At 33.9% G+C, this 17,094-nt stretch overlaps 1 protein-coding gene across 1 annotated transcript; it reads left to right on the top strand.

Moving 5' to 3' along the window:
• Window positions 1–1,396: 1,396 nt before the first annotated feature.
• On the top strand, window positions 1,397–15,210 carry Pal1 (Peptidyl-alpha-hydroxyglycine-alpha-amidating lyase 1). Its single transcript, XM_088257136.1, has 8 exons — window positions 1,397–1,641; window positions 1,746–1,947; window positions 3,475–3,715; window positions 7,801–7,929; window positions 9,293–9,456; window positions 10,223–10,429; window positions 11,138–11,479; window positions 14,716–15,210. The coding sequence occupies exons 1-8, from the start codon at window positions 1,501–1,503 to the stop codon at window positions 14,889–14,891; spliced, it is 1,602 nt and encodes a 533-aa protein (XP_088113262.1). The 5' UTR covers window positions 1,397–1,500; the 3' UTR covers window positions 14,892–15,210.
• The last annotated feature ends 1,884 nt before the right edge of the window (window positions 15,211–17,094 follow it).

Here is a 17,094-nt window from a genome sequence, read left to right as displayed (position 1 = left end):
GATCCGCGTCCTGAAGTTCTGACGAGAACTGCCGACGAATTGTCAGCAGTGGTCGTCCTGGGCGGCGCGAACCTGATGCCTTGTAAAAGAGGCAAGCTTGATTAAGGCTCTCAGGAGGCATGCGGAGTACATGGCCAAGCCAACTGAATCGCCTTTTCTTGACGACAGTTGTGACCAAGATTTGCTGCGTCCTACGCCTTATCTCTTCATTCCTCACAAAGTCAAACCACCGCACGCCTAAGATTCTCCGCAAACACCCATTCTCAAAGCTTAGTACACGGCTGCTCTGGGCCCTTGTAAGGTGCCATGTTTCACAGCCGTATAAGAGAACAGGAGCAATGCAGGCATTGTATAGGCGGCATTTGGTTTTCACTTATAACGAGTTTAATTCGTTCCAGCTAGTGACACAATCTCGTTCACAGTAGATTCTATAGTACTGTTTCAAAATTACATTTGACAACACCCCCTGGCTAAAAAAAATTCCAAGCAGAAGTGAGGGTCCTCTTGATAGCCCCTTCCCAAGCCATGTAAGTCCCGGTTCACAAGTGAATGCTGTGAAAAAGGGACTTGTCCTTCCTCTGTTACTCGTTATGCAAAATATTGCCCGTTAAGGGAGCAACTTTTTCATATTATTTTGCTTGTTATGAGAGGTTCCATTGTATAGCTAGTATTATTATGTATTACTGAATGTTAAAATTATTTAAAAAAAAAAAAACAATGATTTTCTTATCAATAACTGATCTCCCAGAATGAATTGAGATTTATTGAAGTGATTTTAGACAAAAAAAATGGACTGGTCTTTTTGGTAAATGGAAAAAACATGAAAATGGGATGGGCTAGTTTTCCATAGCATTATTTAATTGGGTCTTTAAACAAAGCTTTTTTTTAATAGAATTCATTTTGAAATTATGATCATTTTAATTTGATTGCATTTTTAATATGTACGAGTATATGTTTGCGAGGTTAATAATTTTGATAATAGTGTGAAAAAATATATGAATTGCTTGATACCATTTCTGTCGCAGGCAAGCGACATTTATTTACAACTGCCACCATGGAATTCATTTTTCATTTATGCCTTAAAATTCATTATTACTACTACCATCACGCCGTTTCTCCGCAGGGGTAAGCAGAAAGTATGGAACACAACACTCTTTTGTCCTGATATATACTCGCCTACTTCACATCCATTACTTTTTATAGAAAATAAACGTGCAATTAAAAATATTGGAATACAGACGATCAACAGCTTCAGTTACTATGTACATGATTCGTATCGATTTTTTTAAAACCTACTTAGTTCATAATATTTTTTTTTCATATTAGCTAGATACGTACTTATAAGCTAAGGATGCCATAGACATAGAAAATCATATATTTCTTATTGTCTATAATCAATGTCAAGAGCATTTTTTGACAGAAGTCACTGATCAAACTTTAAAATTATAATAAATAATAGAAATGTTCGAATACGAGAATTTCAATTAATCAATTCAGTGTATGTGTAAGAGTACTGAAAAATTATTTTTAAATTGCTCCATAGTACGTATCACTATGCGTTATAACAAGTTGTTAGATGTACCATATGTATCAACACTGTTGCTCGTTTGCACGTGTATTTTATCCATTTCTGCACAAAGGGTGAGTAAATTTACTAATTAAACGTATTAATTTTGAAATATATAATAAAATGTCCATTCGGTTTGTTTTATGTGAAATTTTAACGTCGAATATGGATGTTGCAGTATCCGCAATCGAGTCATTTCAGCATCGGTCAGCGCTTTATTCCCGGTCCCGTGTACCAGGACCCGGTGGACTACAGCGATGCGAATCAGTATTCCGACTACGCGGCGCCTGCCCAGAGTGAGCCTATCGACAGCAGTTCTTGGTCTATAGCTCATCAACCGCAGCTCAATTTGAATGCTGCCATCAACAGCTTGAATTACAGTGAGTATTTCCTCTCTCGTGACTAGAGGTGTTCCTAGTATATCAGTCACCGGTGCAGATACTATGAAACGTCAAGCTACATTACATCATGATACTTGTATGGAGCTGTAATACATACAATATACTGGCCACTAGCCACTAGTCAAATCTCACAAATCTGTTTCAAACCAATATAACCAGCGATAAAATTGTCACTCATAAAACATAAAACTAATTTTAGCTTATCAATGACTTTCCGGTCAGTCGTTGTGCATTGTATATTGTAAAGCTATCTTTCTTAGTCTATTGGATTATTAGATACAAATGATGAAAAGAGACAAATATACATGCCAATGTCAGTCATGGCGTGTTAAATATCGCTCGGCTCAGGACTCACCGGGTTCGGAAATACGCGGAAATACGAAGTATCACAGATATTCCGATATTAAATCATTTTGCGTACCGCAGTGGCGCATAGTACGAGATACAAGGAGCATGAAGCAGAGTCTGGTTAGCAGCCTAGTATCTGGTAACAGGTAGCGTATCCTAGTATCTTGACATTGTGATATCAGTAATAGCGATATTGCTAAGTAGCAGTCTAAACACACCACTACTTGTGACCGTCAATTGTGGAAGGTGGGATCAACCTTTAGCTTCAGATGTCTGTCCAGTCTAGAACAACATATTGGATAATTAGACTGTCGAAAAGTCTTTTTTGTGTGATTATCATTTTCCATAATTAAATTTCAACTTTTGTATTTTTCTCTCAAACGATGTTTTCTTTTTTCTGACCCCTATCCATACCTAATGGGGCCTAGGAGTTTGCAAAATATATCATAATCGGACTTGACCGTTAATCTAAAGGCAAAGTTATCCAGATTACTGAATCTAACTAACCAACCAACACCAAATTATAATTACCAAATCAGTCAATAATAATGTGAATTTATTGTACAGAGCTATTAGTTTAAGGATTAATATATGTACATATAAACATACATTTAATTTTATTAACCTGTGTACTTAATAATAAATAAAACAGATTATTTCAATAATTGATTCAGCAGTCACTTTGTAGAAGAATCTATACATTTTTAATATACGGTGTAAGTTTTGTTCCATGTGTCTGAAGGAGTATTCCGAATCGGGATTCTTCTACATCTTTAAAAAGGGTCTTCTTGCTTACTTTTTAATGTATACGCCTTGAATATTTGTTTGTAATGTATATAATCATTTTATAATAAAGCTGTCCCACCGCATGCCCAGATCTGATACAGAAGCATCTAGCTTCCTGACAGATCTGCTCTTGCTAAGCAATTTTTTTTTTTTTTTAACTAAGTTGCGAAATTTATTGAAAATATGAAACAATATAAAATTGTATCCCGATTTTACTGTGAATTTACATTTAAAAGCTTTCAATATACCTGTCACTGCCAATCTAAATAAATGCAAGATTGTAAGTCCATCACCAAATTTTCTAGAAGTACCCCAGTGTAATTAATTAAATTGAATTGAATCATGCTGTGGCTCACGAGAGGTAACTTGCAGCCCCCGTGTGGGTGCCGGGCTGGCCCTCCCCCGACGTGAAGCTGGGCCAGGTGTCGGCCGTGTCGCTGGACAGCAGCGGGAGCGTGGTGATCTTCCACCGCGCCACGCGCACCTGGGACCGCTCCACCTTCACCAAGGACAACAGATACTGGAACACCAACGATCCGCCCATAGCCGAGCCCACCGTGGCCGTCATTAACTCCACCACCGGCCAACTGATAGACCAATGGGGGGAGAATCTGTATGTGATTTATTTTATTAAAATATTTTATTTTTTTAAGTCAGTTTAACCCTTATCCGCGCCCGATGGTGCATAGAGTACTGCATCATATTAACGCAATGTTTTTTTTTTAAAGATAAAGAGAAATATTTGTGTTTTTATAATTTACACAAATATTTCAATTTCATACTATTTCTGTGAGCCTAAGCTGCTCATTATTAGAAATAATTATCAAATTGTGGTAGAGTGGGTTCGAAACTCTGACTTCGCGAGAGTTCGCTACCCTCACCACGGGACCACAACCCGACACAATGCACCTGTGTTATCTTGATCGTTAACACACGAAGGAAAGGTGATCAGCCCTCCGCTTTAGGCATCAAACCAAGGTAATATTGAATAAATATTATAGTGAAAAATCACTTATATTTATCTGACCCCCCCTGGGAATCGAACCCGGGACGTAGTTGAGCGTGCTGATTATTACACTACAGAGGCGAACATTTTTATAAGAGGTCAACGGATCTTGCATCCCCTGTGACCATATTAGGTCTATTGTGACCTCCCTCTGTGTCGTGTAACTCACGACCTGTCTGTAATGTGATATTTTAATTTGCCTATTCATTTTGCCTCCGTGGCATAGTGGTTAGCATTTTTGGTTACCAAGCTGGAGGTTCCGGGTTCAATTCCCAGGGGGGTTGAAGATTAATATTAGTAATTTTTCACTCTAATTTTATATTAATATTACCCTGGACTGGTCCCTGAAGCGCAAGAGTGATCACATTGCCTTCATGTAAGTAACGATCAAGATAGCACTGCGTCAATACGATGCAGTGACGTATGCACCATTAGGTGCAGATAAGGGTTAGAAGAAGTGAAGATTCATTTTTATTTACAACATTTTGAGTGTGTCCAATTACTTGTTCACAAATCTGGATTATCTCCCCTTCTTTTCTAACCCTTATCCGCACCTAATGGTGCATACGTCACTGCATCGTATTGACGCAGTGTTATCTTGATCGTTACTTACATGAAGGCAATGTGATCACTCTTGCGCTTCAGGGACCAGTCCAGGTTATTATTAAATAAATATGGGAGTGTAAAATCACTAATATATATTTTCACCCCCCTTCCCCTGGGAATCGAATCCGGGACCTCAGGCACGGTAGCTAAAAACGCTAACCATTACACCACGCAGGGGGACAAACTTTTTTTACATTTTTGATATCTCAACATAGAATAAGAAGAATATGGAATGCTAGGCATTTACAAGGCCTACGACCTGTAATACGATAGTTAACCAGAGCAAAAACTAGCTTATGACAGGTCGTTAGCCCTGTGAATAGTATGATGATTCAAATATAACAATAAAACACTTGTATTAGACCACTTTTGAGTTTATTCATGTAAATACAACTAGTAATGAGAACTACAGATATTCTCATAAACAGGTGGAAATACAAACTAACAAGAATAACAATTTAGGTACTGATAGAGGTGGGTGGGGTAATAAATTAAAGCGCAAGTTTAAGTTTAAGCAAAAGTGGTCTTATACAAGTATTTTATTTTTTGATGTGATCAATCTTGATTTCAATAGGAAATACTCAAGTTAAAAAAACATCCAATAATTGTATCAAAATGTTTGCTGTAAATATTCAAATTGCTTAAAATAACATATTGAATTTTATTGAACTTCTTCTGTACATTGAATTGGGCTTATTGCCATGAAGCAATATTTTTTCAGCCAACCACAAACAGACTATGTAGTAATATTTCTAGTTATATTCCAAAACAGACTAATAATATTGGTCAAGGTCTGTCTGTATCTTATACAGCTGTTCTAAATAAGTGGCCAGATACTTGTACATACTTATGAAAATGAAAAAAAAAAAAGATTTTGTATTACATTATAAAAAATTGCGGAATGAACAATGAAATAATAACAATATTGAATATTAAAAAAAATGTAAATTTAAGAAAACAAGGAGCATGGAAAGTAGGACCAGGTAAAGAGTTGAGTTGAGAAGATCCAAGAAGAGAATAATGTGATGGACAGTCAGGGTTCCAAAGATAGATAATAATGTTTCAGACATTTCTTGAAGGTATTCTATGATGGGGCATTTTTCGATTGGAGAGGTAATTCATTCCATAGTCTGGACACTTGCACAGTGCTGGAGAATAATGTGTTATGTCGAAGAAAGGAGTGAAGTGAAGATAGACCATCAGAAAGGTATACAAAGTTTTCGAAAAGGTATTTTGGTTCATTGGGGTTATGAAGAATACAAAAAAAGCAGTGAGAGAGATTGAAGGTTATACGGTGATTATAATGAAGCCTGAAACATCTGTGTAAATAATAACCAGGTTTATATGTGCAATGGTATATATAATATATCATCATGGTCTGCTTACTAACATAGAAATAAGAATTGAAGGAAAATCGTGAAACATTCTTGAGGTGTTTTTTACAGAAACGGCTCTATGGGACTTGGTTATTTATTATCCGGTGTTAAAATAGAGAGATATTAGTCAGCTGTGGTCAATTAATAAGAAAATGTCTCGAAAACTTCTCTGCATTTGTTCTTGTAATGAAAAAAAAAACTCATCAACAATAGCCAGACTGACATCGCCAGGATATCCATTCCGCTATGGGCTTCCTACATAACACTACCTCTTATAATAATTTCTTATAAATTATCGTAAATTTTTGACAATGAGTCTTTTAGCTTAGAGTCATTCAAACATAAAACTGCATTCAACTCTTTTTATGGTTGCTAGCAGAGGCACATTAGCATAGGCACATTAGCGCCTACCTTACCTTCTTTTTTTCTTCTGGTGCTTATCCAATTAATAAAGGTTGCCCACTATATTGAAATACCTTGAATGATCCCTCGCGAGGGCAATGTTATTCTCAGCACATTGAATTCTGTTTCACAGGACTGCCTATACTTCTACCCTCTACTTTCCTTGTAATTATTTCTTTAAAAAAATAAAGAAGTTGGTACTGGTCATACTTCATTGTGTGTCCCAGGTTTCTCAACTTTCCTTAGTTCAATTGACATCAATAATTGGCGAGTTTTCCCAACTCTACCTAATAATTTTTGTCCTTCGTGTCTGTTCAAGATATCCGCAATATGCTACGATAGAGCCATATTTCTACAGCCTCTGTACTTTTATTGTCGTATTTATCGCTTCACATCCAAATTATTGGCCAAATATTTGTCTTCAGCACTCATCATCTCAATTCTATTTAACACTATGCCGTCCGCACATCTAATTGAGGTTTTTTTGTTTGGCATCGATAAGACTGGTGCCAATAATTTTTTGTACATACAGTTTTTTCAGGTTTTCAGGAAATCAAAAATTGTCAAGTTTTACTAATCTTATTGTCATTTCTTCTGAATTCTCAATCCTGTTCCTCTATTTTTACAAAACTTGGAGGATATTGTCATATGATATTGGATAGTGTCACTGACATGAGTTTTGTGCATGACGCCTACGTGGTGTTATTGGCATTTGCCCAATAGTTTTCATGGAACTCCGATGTAGTGTCAACGGACAGCATAGTGTTAATATTCCGATTTCACAGTATTGGTTTCATTTTATGTCAACTCTTTCCATACATTTCTAGCTATTTCTATACATTTTCTTCTTTCTAATTCTGATACCCATTTTTAGTTTACCTACGTTCCTAAATATTTATATTTCTAGTCTTTTTAGTGCTTTCCCATTTATCCTTAACTGTATAGGATCATCTCATTTGTTTTTAACAACTATGAATTTGTTGATTTTAGATATTCATATTTTATAATATTTTAACACACTTAAAATTCTGATTAAGCTAGCAGTTCAATGACATTGGCATGTTATTTATGGTTTACTTAACTTACATAAAAATTATATATCATAAACAAACTATCGCAAGAATCTACAAATTCAATTATACACTCAAAGTATCAACTACGAATCACATCGCCTCACCGCCCGCTCTACGCAGCTGACAAAAACAGGAATCAAATTCTCCTCGTCTACTTTATGGGTATTATAGTGTTGATTTTTTCTTTGTAAAAAAAAATATACCTGTATCACATTTTCAAATTGTTATTTTCCAGGTTTTATCTTCCTCACGGCTTGACAGTAGACAGTAAAAATAATGTTTGGGTCACAGATGTAGCTTTACACCAGGTTATGAAGTTTCTGCCAAATAAAAAAGATGCCCCTGTTCTCACTTTAGGAATCAGGTAAAAAAGCATTTTTTAATATAAATTTAGATTTACAACTTGTCATACTGTTATGTATTAAGATTATCTCAATACGGATACAGTTTTTGAATGGGGAGAATTTATTTAATCATTCATCATTCACCTTGTGTAAAACCAATTAAAAAACTCTACCTTTTAAGTTTTTAAGTGGTATTACATAACGTGAACATTGAATGATAAGGAGAGTGTAATGTTACTGTACCACAAAGGTAATAATGTTTTTAAAATAAAATTTATTTAACTAACTAACTAACTAACCATCACGCCGCTTCTCCGCAGGGGTAGGCAGAGAGAATCGAACGCCAAACCACTCGGTCTTTGCAAACATTCTTTGCCTCTTCTACATTCATGCATCTCCTCATACATACCCGACGATTATTACGACTCCTGACCCGGCCGCTTTCAAGTATTTGACAAACCTGATTGTGCCAAGTTTTCCTCGGTCGTCCTCTGCTTCTTTTTCCAACTACATTCGCCTCATAAATTTGTTTAACCGTTCTTTCTTCACTTATACGCTCGACATGTCCAAACCATCTCAACACACCTTTCTTAATTTTATCGATAATGCTTATCTCAGCCTTACATTCTTTCCTTATTTCATCATTCGAACATCTATCAAACATCGTTTTGCCACACATTCGTCTGAGCGATCGCATTTCGACTGCATTCAGTCTGCTTTCATCCTTCTTTTGCCAACTCCATGCTTCGCTTCCATACATAAGGGTTGGAACCAGAACTCCATTGTGTACTGCCAGTTTAGCTTCCGCTGATAGATTTTTATTTGCTAAAACTGATTTTAGTGCACCATTCACTCTGTTCCCAGCAAATTTATTTACTTTATTTTATTTTATCTGTATTCACAGATACTATTAATGTTTAAACTGGTAACGAAAATAAAGTAAAATTTCAACAGGATTAGTGATTCCACCGATTCTCACCTCCTATATTCTACCCTTATCCAGTTAAAATCGACTTTAGCTATTGGTTTTCTGACACGTGGGTCTAAAAGGATGTAAATTGAATAGAGAATATGATGATTTAACTCTATGAGGGGTAATATAGGTGGTGAAGACAAGCATAATATATTTTACTGTGTTATTAACAAACAAATTATTCACCTCATTATTAGTTAATTTTTATCTAATTATTGAGTTAAATAATTGTAATATTCATTGTTTGGAGTAATGATTATGTCCAGTGATTGAGATGTATACTATATGTTTTTTTAAATTCATTAATAAAATAAGTATTTTTACACAATTTAACCATGCTATTCATTTCAATTTTGTATGTAGCCACAATTAAAAAAAAAAAAGTTTTTAATGCTTGTTTTGTACATCAGGTTTACACCGGGCAACAGTAATTATAACTTCTGCAAACCTTCTGGCGTTGCGGTAATGGAAAATGGGGAGTTCTTTGTTTCTGATGGTTATTGCAACACTCGTATCATCAAGTACTCTCCCGAAGGCAGGAAAATATTGCAGTGGGGCAGAAATTCCTTTCATGGTATGTAGATATATTTTATTAAAAAATCGTTATAGCTAAAAAAAACAGTTTTAAATTGATTTCTATTTGTTTAATTATGTGGATAGAAGGCATTACTCATAGCATATAAAAACTGATTATATCAGGGGCTCCCAATCTTTTTCAGCCCACGGCGCCCTTACAAGTTTAGTAATTTGTCATGGCGCCCCACTTTAGTAAGCTATTTGGAATAGATATAGTAGAGCGCCACCCATAGAAGCTGCAGCGGATATTTGAACGATATTATATTTCATACATATTGCAATTGATGGGCCTTTCAAAAAAATTTATAATATCTTATACTCACTTTGTTTCATTAAAATTTCATGATAGGAAGTACTTAATGAAAGACCCTGTATATATTATAGTAGAAGGAAATAGGTACCTACAATAATAGTAGCTGGGTAGATAGCCACAAAAATTAAAACATCCACAGTATGAAATTGAGTTAAATCATATTTATAAAAATTCAGAATTGAAACAGAGAATATTTGTGGTTTCGGATAATGATAGAGGATCGAATCACGGAGCCCCTCTTTACTTTCTACGGCGCACCAGGGCGCCACGGCGCACATTTTGGAAACCCCTGGATTATGTAATATAACATACATGTATATTTATATAATATACATGATTATATCCTTCATGCTGAATTATCAATTAAATCGCGACAAAAATTCAATTATTTACACGAATGACCTTGTCATTTGATATGAAGTATTATTGGTATATGTTATTTTCCACTCAGGAACCGCACAGGTCGTTCCCCAGCGCTACTCATTTGCAGTTCCCCACGCCCTGGCTCTGGCTGAAGACAAGGGGCTGATTTGTGTCGCAGATCGTGAGAATGGACGCGTCCAATGCTTCAACTCCAACAACGGAACATTTGTCTCACAATACCACTCTCCTATCATTGGATCACGCTTGTTCAGTGTTGCCTATTCTTCAGTAAAAGGTTAATATCTTTTTGTTTATGGTTCATAAAGCTATGTGCCATAGATAATGTGCCATAGACAAAAATAGTTTCCGAGACTCAAAGATAAAATTATAGTTTCACAAGTGTTACCTTTACACTACTTTCTACTATGTTGAAAATAGTTACATAATTCTTGTTTCTAAACTTCTATTTTATGTGTAGCTTAGGACCCATTTTTATTTTATCCGCTCATTGCAACAGTTGAACAATGCTAGACTTCTTAAATCATGAGATAGACCTACAACTTTATTTATTCCGAAACTTATCTTAAAAAAAAAATTTAAAAAAACTTGTATTAGAAACAAATCATTCTGAGAGTTTCATATTTGCCATATCACTAATATAAGTATTTTAATAAAATAAAAATATTAATGTATTAGTGCTAATGTATTGGTAAATACCACTACTAAAATCTTGTGTGTGCATCATTTTCAAAGACCATGTGAAGCTAAGTCTAAATTTTAGAGTTTTGTCCTTGGGACATTGAAGAATAACTGATTTTGATTTTATCCAAGTGAAATTTAAATTAAAAATCGATAGAAATTACCATAAAGCGACTGTTGAATCAATAAATGGAAATAGTGTTAATATTTTTAAGTATTAGGTCTGCATACAAATCATCTGTTTGGGGGCCTTAAACATATTTTTATCACTGTTACTAAATGAGTATGATGTGTGTATGTTTAGGTGGTCAGCTGTATATTGTCAACGGTCCAGACTATTCGACTCGTCCGATCCGAGGGTTTGTTATTGATATCAACACCAGAAAGATCCTCTCCGAGTTTGGACCTAATAACAAAGATTTCTCCAATCCGCACGACATAGCTGTTTCTAAGGATGGGAAGGAGGTGTATGTTGTGGAACTGGATCCGTTTAAAGTACACAAGTTTGTGGACCCCACAATCCCAGTGCCACCGCGGACCGAAAATAAGATAAACGATGCAAAAACAGAATCCCAGACGCCGGCAAATAACACTTCAACTAGTTTGGCATCCACCGTGGCTCCTGCTAAACCTACTGCAACTGTTGGTTAGTTATATTAATATTTTTTTCATGTCAGTATCAATACTGTATTTTTGTAGTACATATTAAGCTATTGGCCTTATACTATATCTAATTGTCATTCCCAAAGTGAATGGTATTATTATTTTTTGACATCTCATCAAAGATGAAGAAGAATATGGAAGTCTGGGCATTTACGAGGCTGACGACCGTCATAGGCTGGTTTAAGTGATCACTTTACACACGTGTAACATTCACCAATTCTACCCATTATTGACAACCACACTACTTAAATTCTTGGAAGTTGTATATATATGAACCAATTTAGAAACCTTGTTCTTGAATCACTAGAACTTCACTAGAGACATCTATTGGTGAGATGTAAAGAAGCTTTTTACTAAGCAGAAACTCGTAAATACCCAGACTTCCATATTCTTCTTCATCTTTGATGAGATGTCAAAAAATAATATGAAAATAACTCCTGCAATTGGAGATAATCCAGATTTTGTGAACAAGTATTTGGACACACTCAAAATGTTGAATGGTATTACATTACAGTATGTAGCAATTAAACCTGTTTCTTCCTTTATATCTAACCAACAATTTGCTATTTGCTGATAGCATTTTTGTGTGTTATTGTGTTGTGTGTCATTATCCGCCTCCGTATTTTAATGGTCAAGATGCTCGGCTACCGTTCTGGAGGTCCCGAGTTCGATTCCCAGGGGGTCAAATAAATATAAGTGATTTTCTCACTCTAATATTTATTCCATATTACCTTGGACTCGTACCTGAAGCGGAGGGCTGATTACGTTTCCTTCATGTGTTAAAGATCAAGATAACACTGTGATGTCACTTTTTATGATGCAGTTCCCTATGCACCATTGGGATGCGGATAAGGGTTTGAAGAAGTGTCATTAGCACTTCTTGCCGACATTGCAGTGCTGACAGCTGCAACGGAGTCTTAAATATCAGCAAGAATTACTTATAACACATGCCATAATGACCCAGAAAAATGCTATTAGCATCTGGACAGTTGTAATAATTTATCTCGCCACTTGTCTCACTTTCCTCTCATTGACATGGAAATGCATGAAACCGGTTGAATTTATATATGAAAAGTATTTTAAATATCTGTGATAATTCATATTTGTTTGTCATGTGTGTAGTTTGTAGTTCATTTATTAATTAAAATTTTGTTTATACTTTATATAAATTAAAATTAGTTGCTCATTGTTTGTAATTAGTTGCATGATATTTTTTTTTAAATTTGTTTTTTTTTTTAAAACACATAAATTTTCTTGTACAATATACGTACATACTTTTTATGCTCTATTTTAGAGTGTCTGATAAGTCACAGTACATACTCTAATAATTTAAATCTTTGAAGATACTGTTAAATGATGCGATTTAATTTAAACAATTTAAAAGTCACATTTATATGACAAAAAAAGGTTGTTTTTATATCTTCAATATTCGTCTTTAAAATCTTTTAAGCTTGTTATTTAAAAAAAGTCTCGAATAGTAAATATGAAAAGTTTAAATCTTGCAAATATTTTTAAAAAAAATCTTTTTATTTTTAAAATTCAGTGGTATATCATCACTGAATTTAATTTATTGAGTTTTGACTCCAAAAATTGAAACAAAAATGTGTATGCAATATGCACACATTATTTTTGTAAAAGTTTGTATGTTTAGTAATTATTTTTATTTGTTTTGTCTATATGTAGTGCTTTTTCTTGCTTAAAAAACTAAACTGAAATTATATATATTTTGTATGAAACTTGTTTTTTTTTTCTTCATAAAAATTCCTTTTCCCATATATTTTAGTAGCATGAAGTATTTAGACAGGTGTGGTTTATATTAATGATTATTTTGCAAAAATATATTTTTGTATAACTAAACATATATCGCTCACTCCTTTCAAGAACGTCATAAATCAAAAAACGTCAATTTTTAGTTGTGCATATTTTCGGAATGCCCAAAAAATGTACTATATCCCAGAAAAAGAGGCATATTTTTAACTTAATATTTACCCGCTACAGGTCAGAAAGTGTTGTTTTTGCATTTTGAAGAAAAGGTATTGTTTAATTATTTTTTTAAATAAACTAAATATTTTTCAAATGGAGAAAAAACCTTCAGGTTTTACCTAAAAAGATATGTTGCATAGTAAAAATTTCAGTAAGTGGCTTGATATTCATTTTTAATACATTGTATTATATTTTCAAACTTTAAAAACGTTCTCCTGAAAAATCAAGTATTTTGATTTATGACGTTCTTGAAAGGAGTGAGCGATATGTACACATTTAATTCATATGTATATTTTTATTAGTTCTTTAAAATTTCCATAGCAATGACAAGATAAAGTTTACCAAAAATGGTATATAGTTTAATTATTCAAATAGTGCTTGACAAATTTACGATGGCTGAAATGGCACATGTATGAAATCAATGTTACATGAATATGTACCTTAAATTAAACGGTAAGCAATGAAAAAGGTGTATTCAACTAAGAAAAATCTGATTAACTTTTTAACCTTGTCATTTATATATAAACTTTTGATTTGCAACAAATTATAACGCATTTGAGTCCATAGTTTTTGTATGGTATTAAATTCTAATAGAGGGTCGGCGAGATGTATTCAAAAGACAGATCTCCTGGCTCCAGAATATACAAGTTTGGATGGGCTGCTTAAAACAAGAAAAATTACTCTCAAGTGATAGTTCACGACAGTGGAACCTGACATGACACGCACGGAAAAATATTAAATTCTTTACTCACGAGCTGACCTTAAAATTTTGCATATTTTTTTTTATGTAATTATTTTTTTGGAAAATGTATTTTATTTGCGTGCGGTGGTTTGATTTTGTGAGGAATGAAAAGATAAGGTGTAGGACGCAGCAAATCTTGGTCTCAACTGTCGTCAAGAAAAGGCGATTCAGTCGGCTTGGCCATGTACTCCGCATGCCTCCCGAGAGCCGCCTCTTTTACAAGGCATCAGGTTCACCCAGGATGACCACTGCTGACAATTCGTCGGCAGATCTCGTCTGAAGTTTGGGACGCGTACCTGACTAGGGGATGCAAGGGAGCTGGCGGCCGACAGAAAAGCCTGGAGACAGTTTATGGACTCCATATGTTCCACATAAAGAGCGGATATGGTTGAATAATGATAATTACATATGTGAAAAATTAATGAAATGACAATAGAATTATGTGATGTAATCAATATTAGCAGATGGTATTCAAATGCTTCTTCACTTTCCAGAAGGTATTCCGCTGACGGGGTCCAGTTGGGGGGGCTGGGCGGGGGTGGCGGGCGGCGTGGCGGGGGGACTGGGAGCCGTGCTGCTGCTGCTGCTGGGAGGAGCGGCACTGCTGGCCAGAGCCAAGCACCACAGAGGTAGACCACTGTTTGATGAAAGTGAAAGTCTCGTACCGTAATCCGCGGCCAGCAAGCCGACACCCTCGCTGCGTATTACTAGTTAAAATTTTTATATTTAGCTATTCGATTGACCGATCCACAAATTAACTTCAATTCTAACTGTGATATTCATTTTTAGTATCATAAAAATTTATAGAAATTATTATTGCCGTATTAAAGAATCAGTTCAAAATAGTGATGGGCATTTTTTAATCCATTTTTTTTTCTTGAACTGAAGAAATTAAAAAAAAAAAAATAAGGATCCCGACAAAGTATCTGTTTCAAAAGAATACTAAAATATCCCATCTATTTACTATATCAGATTTATAAAATTAAAAATTATCTCAAATTATTTTTAAAATTTTTAAAATTCTTTCATTTTTTTCATATTGTTTATGTATACATACAAAGCATTTTTGAATTTCCCTCTGAAACTGCATTCAAAAGAAGTATGTACTTCTATGTAGAAATGTCATACTTGACGGGTGCGAACCAGTCAAAAAATTGTTCCTATAATATGGGAACTATGTATTATGCCATTTAAAATATAAAATTTTGATTATAAATTTCTGCAATTTACCCAGAAAACCTATTTATTGTACAAAAATATGATCACCTTCAAAGTACTCTACATCTAAAACCAATTTGCATATCATTCTTTGTAAAGCATTCTTCAAAATGCTTATCATTTCACATTTCTAAACTTCACATTTTCATTTTTACTTTAACTTTGTGTATTTTTAAATTTATTTTGGTTATAAAGTATTAAAAGTAGGTACTTAAATTTTATTAACTCAGTAGTGTATGGTAAGGAAGAAATGACAATTATTGAAAATGCTCAATGTCATTTGACAATTTATTATTTTAAGAGGATATTCCGATGGATGAAGTTTTATTTTTATTTTTTAACTGTGGATCGGTCATGATTATTTTATTATCTTATTAGAATAGACCATAAAGAACCATAGACCAAATTGAGTAAACAATGTTTAAGATAATATTTGAAATCTTCTCCGTTTTATTCGATACATGTTTTTACACAAGTTCAATAAAGTAATAATATTGAAACATTTTCTTTTGACAGCATTATTATATACTTCTAACCCTTATCTGCACCCACTGGTGCATAGGGCACTGCATCATATTGACACAGTATTATCTTGATCATTAATACATGAAGGAAATGTGATCAGCCCTCCGCTTCAGGGACCAATCCAGGGTAATATTAAATAAATATTGGAGTGAAAAAACCACTTATATTTATTCGACCCCCCTAGGAATCGATCCTGGGATCTCCAGTACGGTGGCCGAGTGTGCTGACCATTACACTATGGAGGTGGACATTACATGTCATATTAAATTACCTAGACTATAATTATAGTGAAAAGATAATTATTGACTGCAAAATGTAAATAACTTAAATTTTTATTACGGAAAAAACATATATATATATATATATATATATATATATATATATATATATATATATATATATATATATATATATATATATATATATATATATATAAATATATATATATATATATATATATAATATATATATATATATATATATATATAAACAAATATTAATTAATTTTACCATCGGTTTCAAAATTACACAGTCATTAGAAATAAAAGTCAAAAAGTAATTTATCTACACTAGTTAGATAATGCGTTATCTTAATTATCATCACTGTGATTCCAGTCTTGAAATACCCCCTTTGACAAGGGGATTTTGATATTATTGATTTTCCTATGGATATCAATTCAAAAAATCTTAACATAAAATTCTCCAAAACAATCTGCGTAAGACTTATAAGCATTTTTATTAATTACGGAAACACAATTACAATACAAAACGCATGTAAATTGATATATGGTAACACATTGTACACCATTTTAACAACAGTTTTTTATTAACACCTTTTTAACATATATACAATGACATCTCTAATTCATAATAATACAATTTTAAACTCTTACCCTATTAACCTCTCAAGTTGTATGACATTTTGAAACATTTTTTGTTCAGTTGATAAAACATGTAACTAGCCAATAAATTATTTGATTGTGTTGTATCATCAATAGATGGCGTTAGTAGTCCAAATCTCCGCATAATCTTGAAATATTCGAGGAATAATCACTCCATCCGAAACGTGGGGCCACACGCTATCTGACCTGGCATTTTATGGCCCCACAGTTGCAGTATGGACGGAGTGG

This window comes from Brachycentrus maculatus, unplaced genomic scaffold (genome assembly GCF_059751285.1).
Source record: "Brachycentrus maculatus isolate JH-2025_06_01 unplaced genomic scaffold, ASM5975128v1 h1tg000005l, whole genome shotgun sequence".
In the NCBI taxonomy this organism is placed as follows: Eukaryota; Metazoa; Arthropoda; class Insecta; order Trichoptera; family Brachycentridae; genus Brachycentrus; species Brachycentrus maculatus.
This window is presented reverse-complemented; position numbering and strand designations above follow the sequence as displayed.

Coding starts and splice junctions, on each gene's coding strand:
- Pal1 (XM_088257136.1), top strand. CDS start 1,501: ATGTGTAAGAGTACTGAAAAATTATTTTTAAATTGCTCCATAGTACGT. Junction 1,642..1,745: donor TATCCATTTCTGCACAAAGG/GTGAGTAAATTT, acceptor TGGATGTTGCAG/TATCCGCAATCGAGTCATTT. Junction 1,948..3,474: donor CATCAACAGCTTGAATTACA/GTGAGTATTTCC, acceptor GGTAACTTGCAG/CCCCCGTGTGGGTGCCGGGC.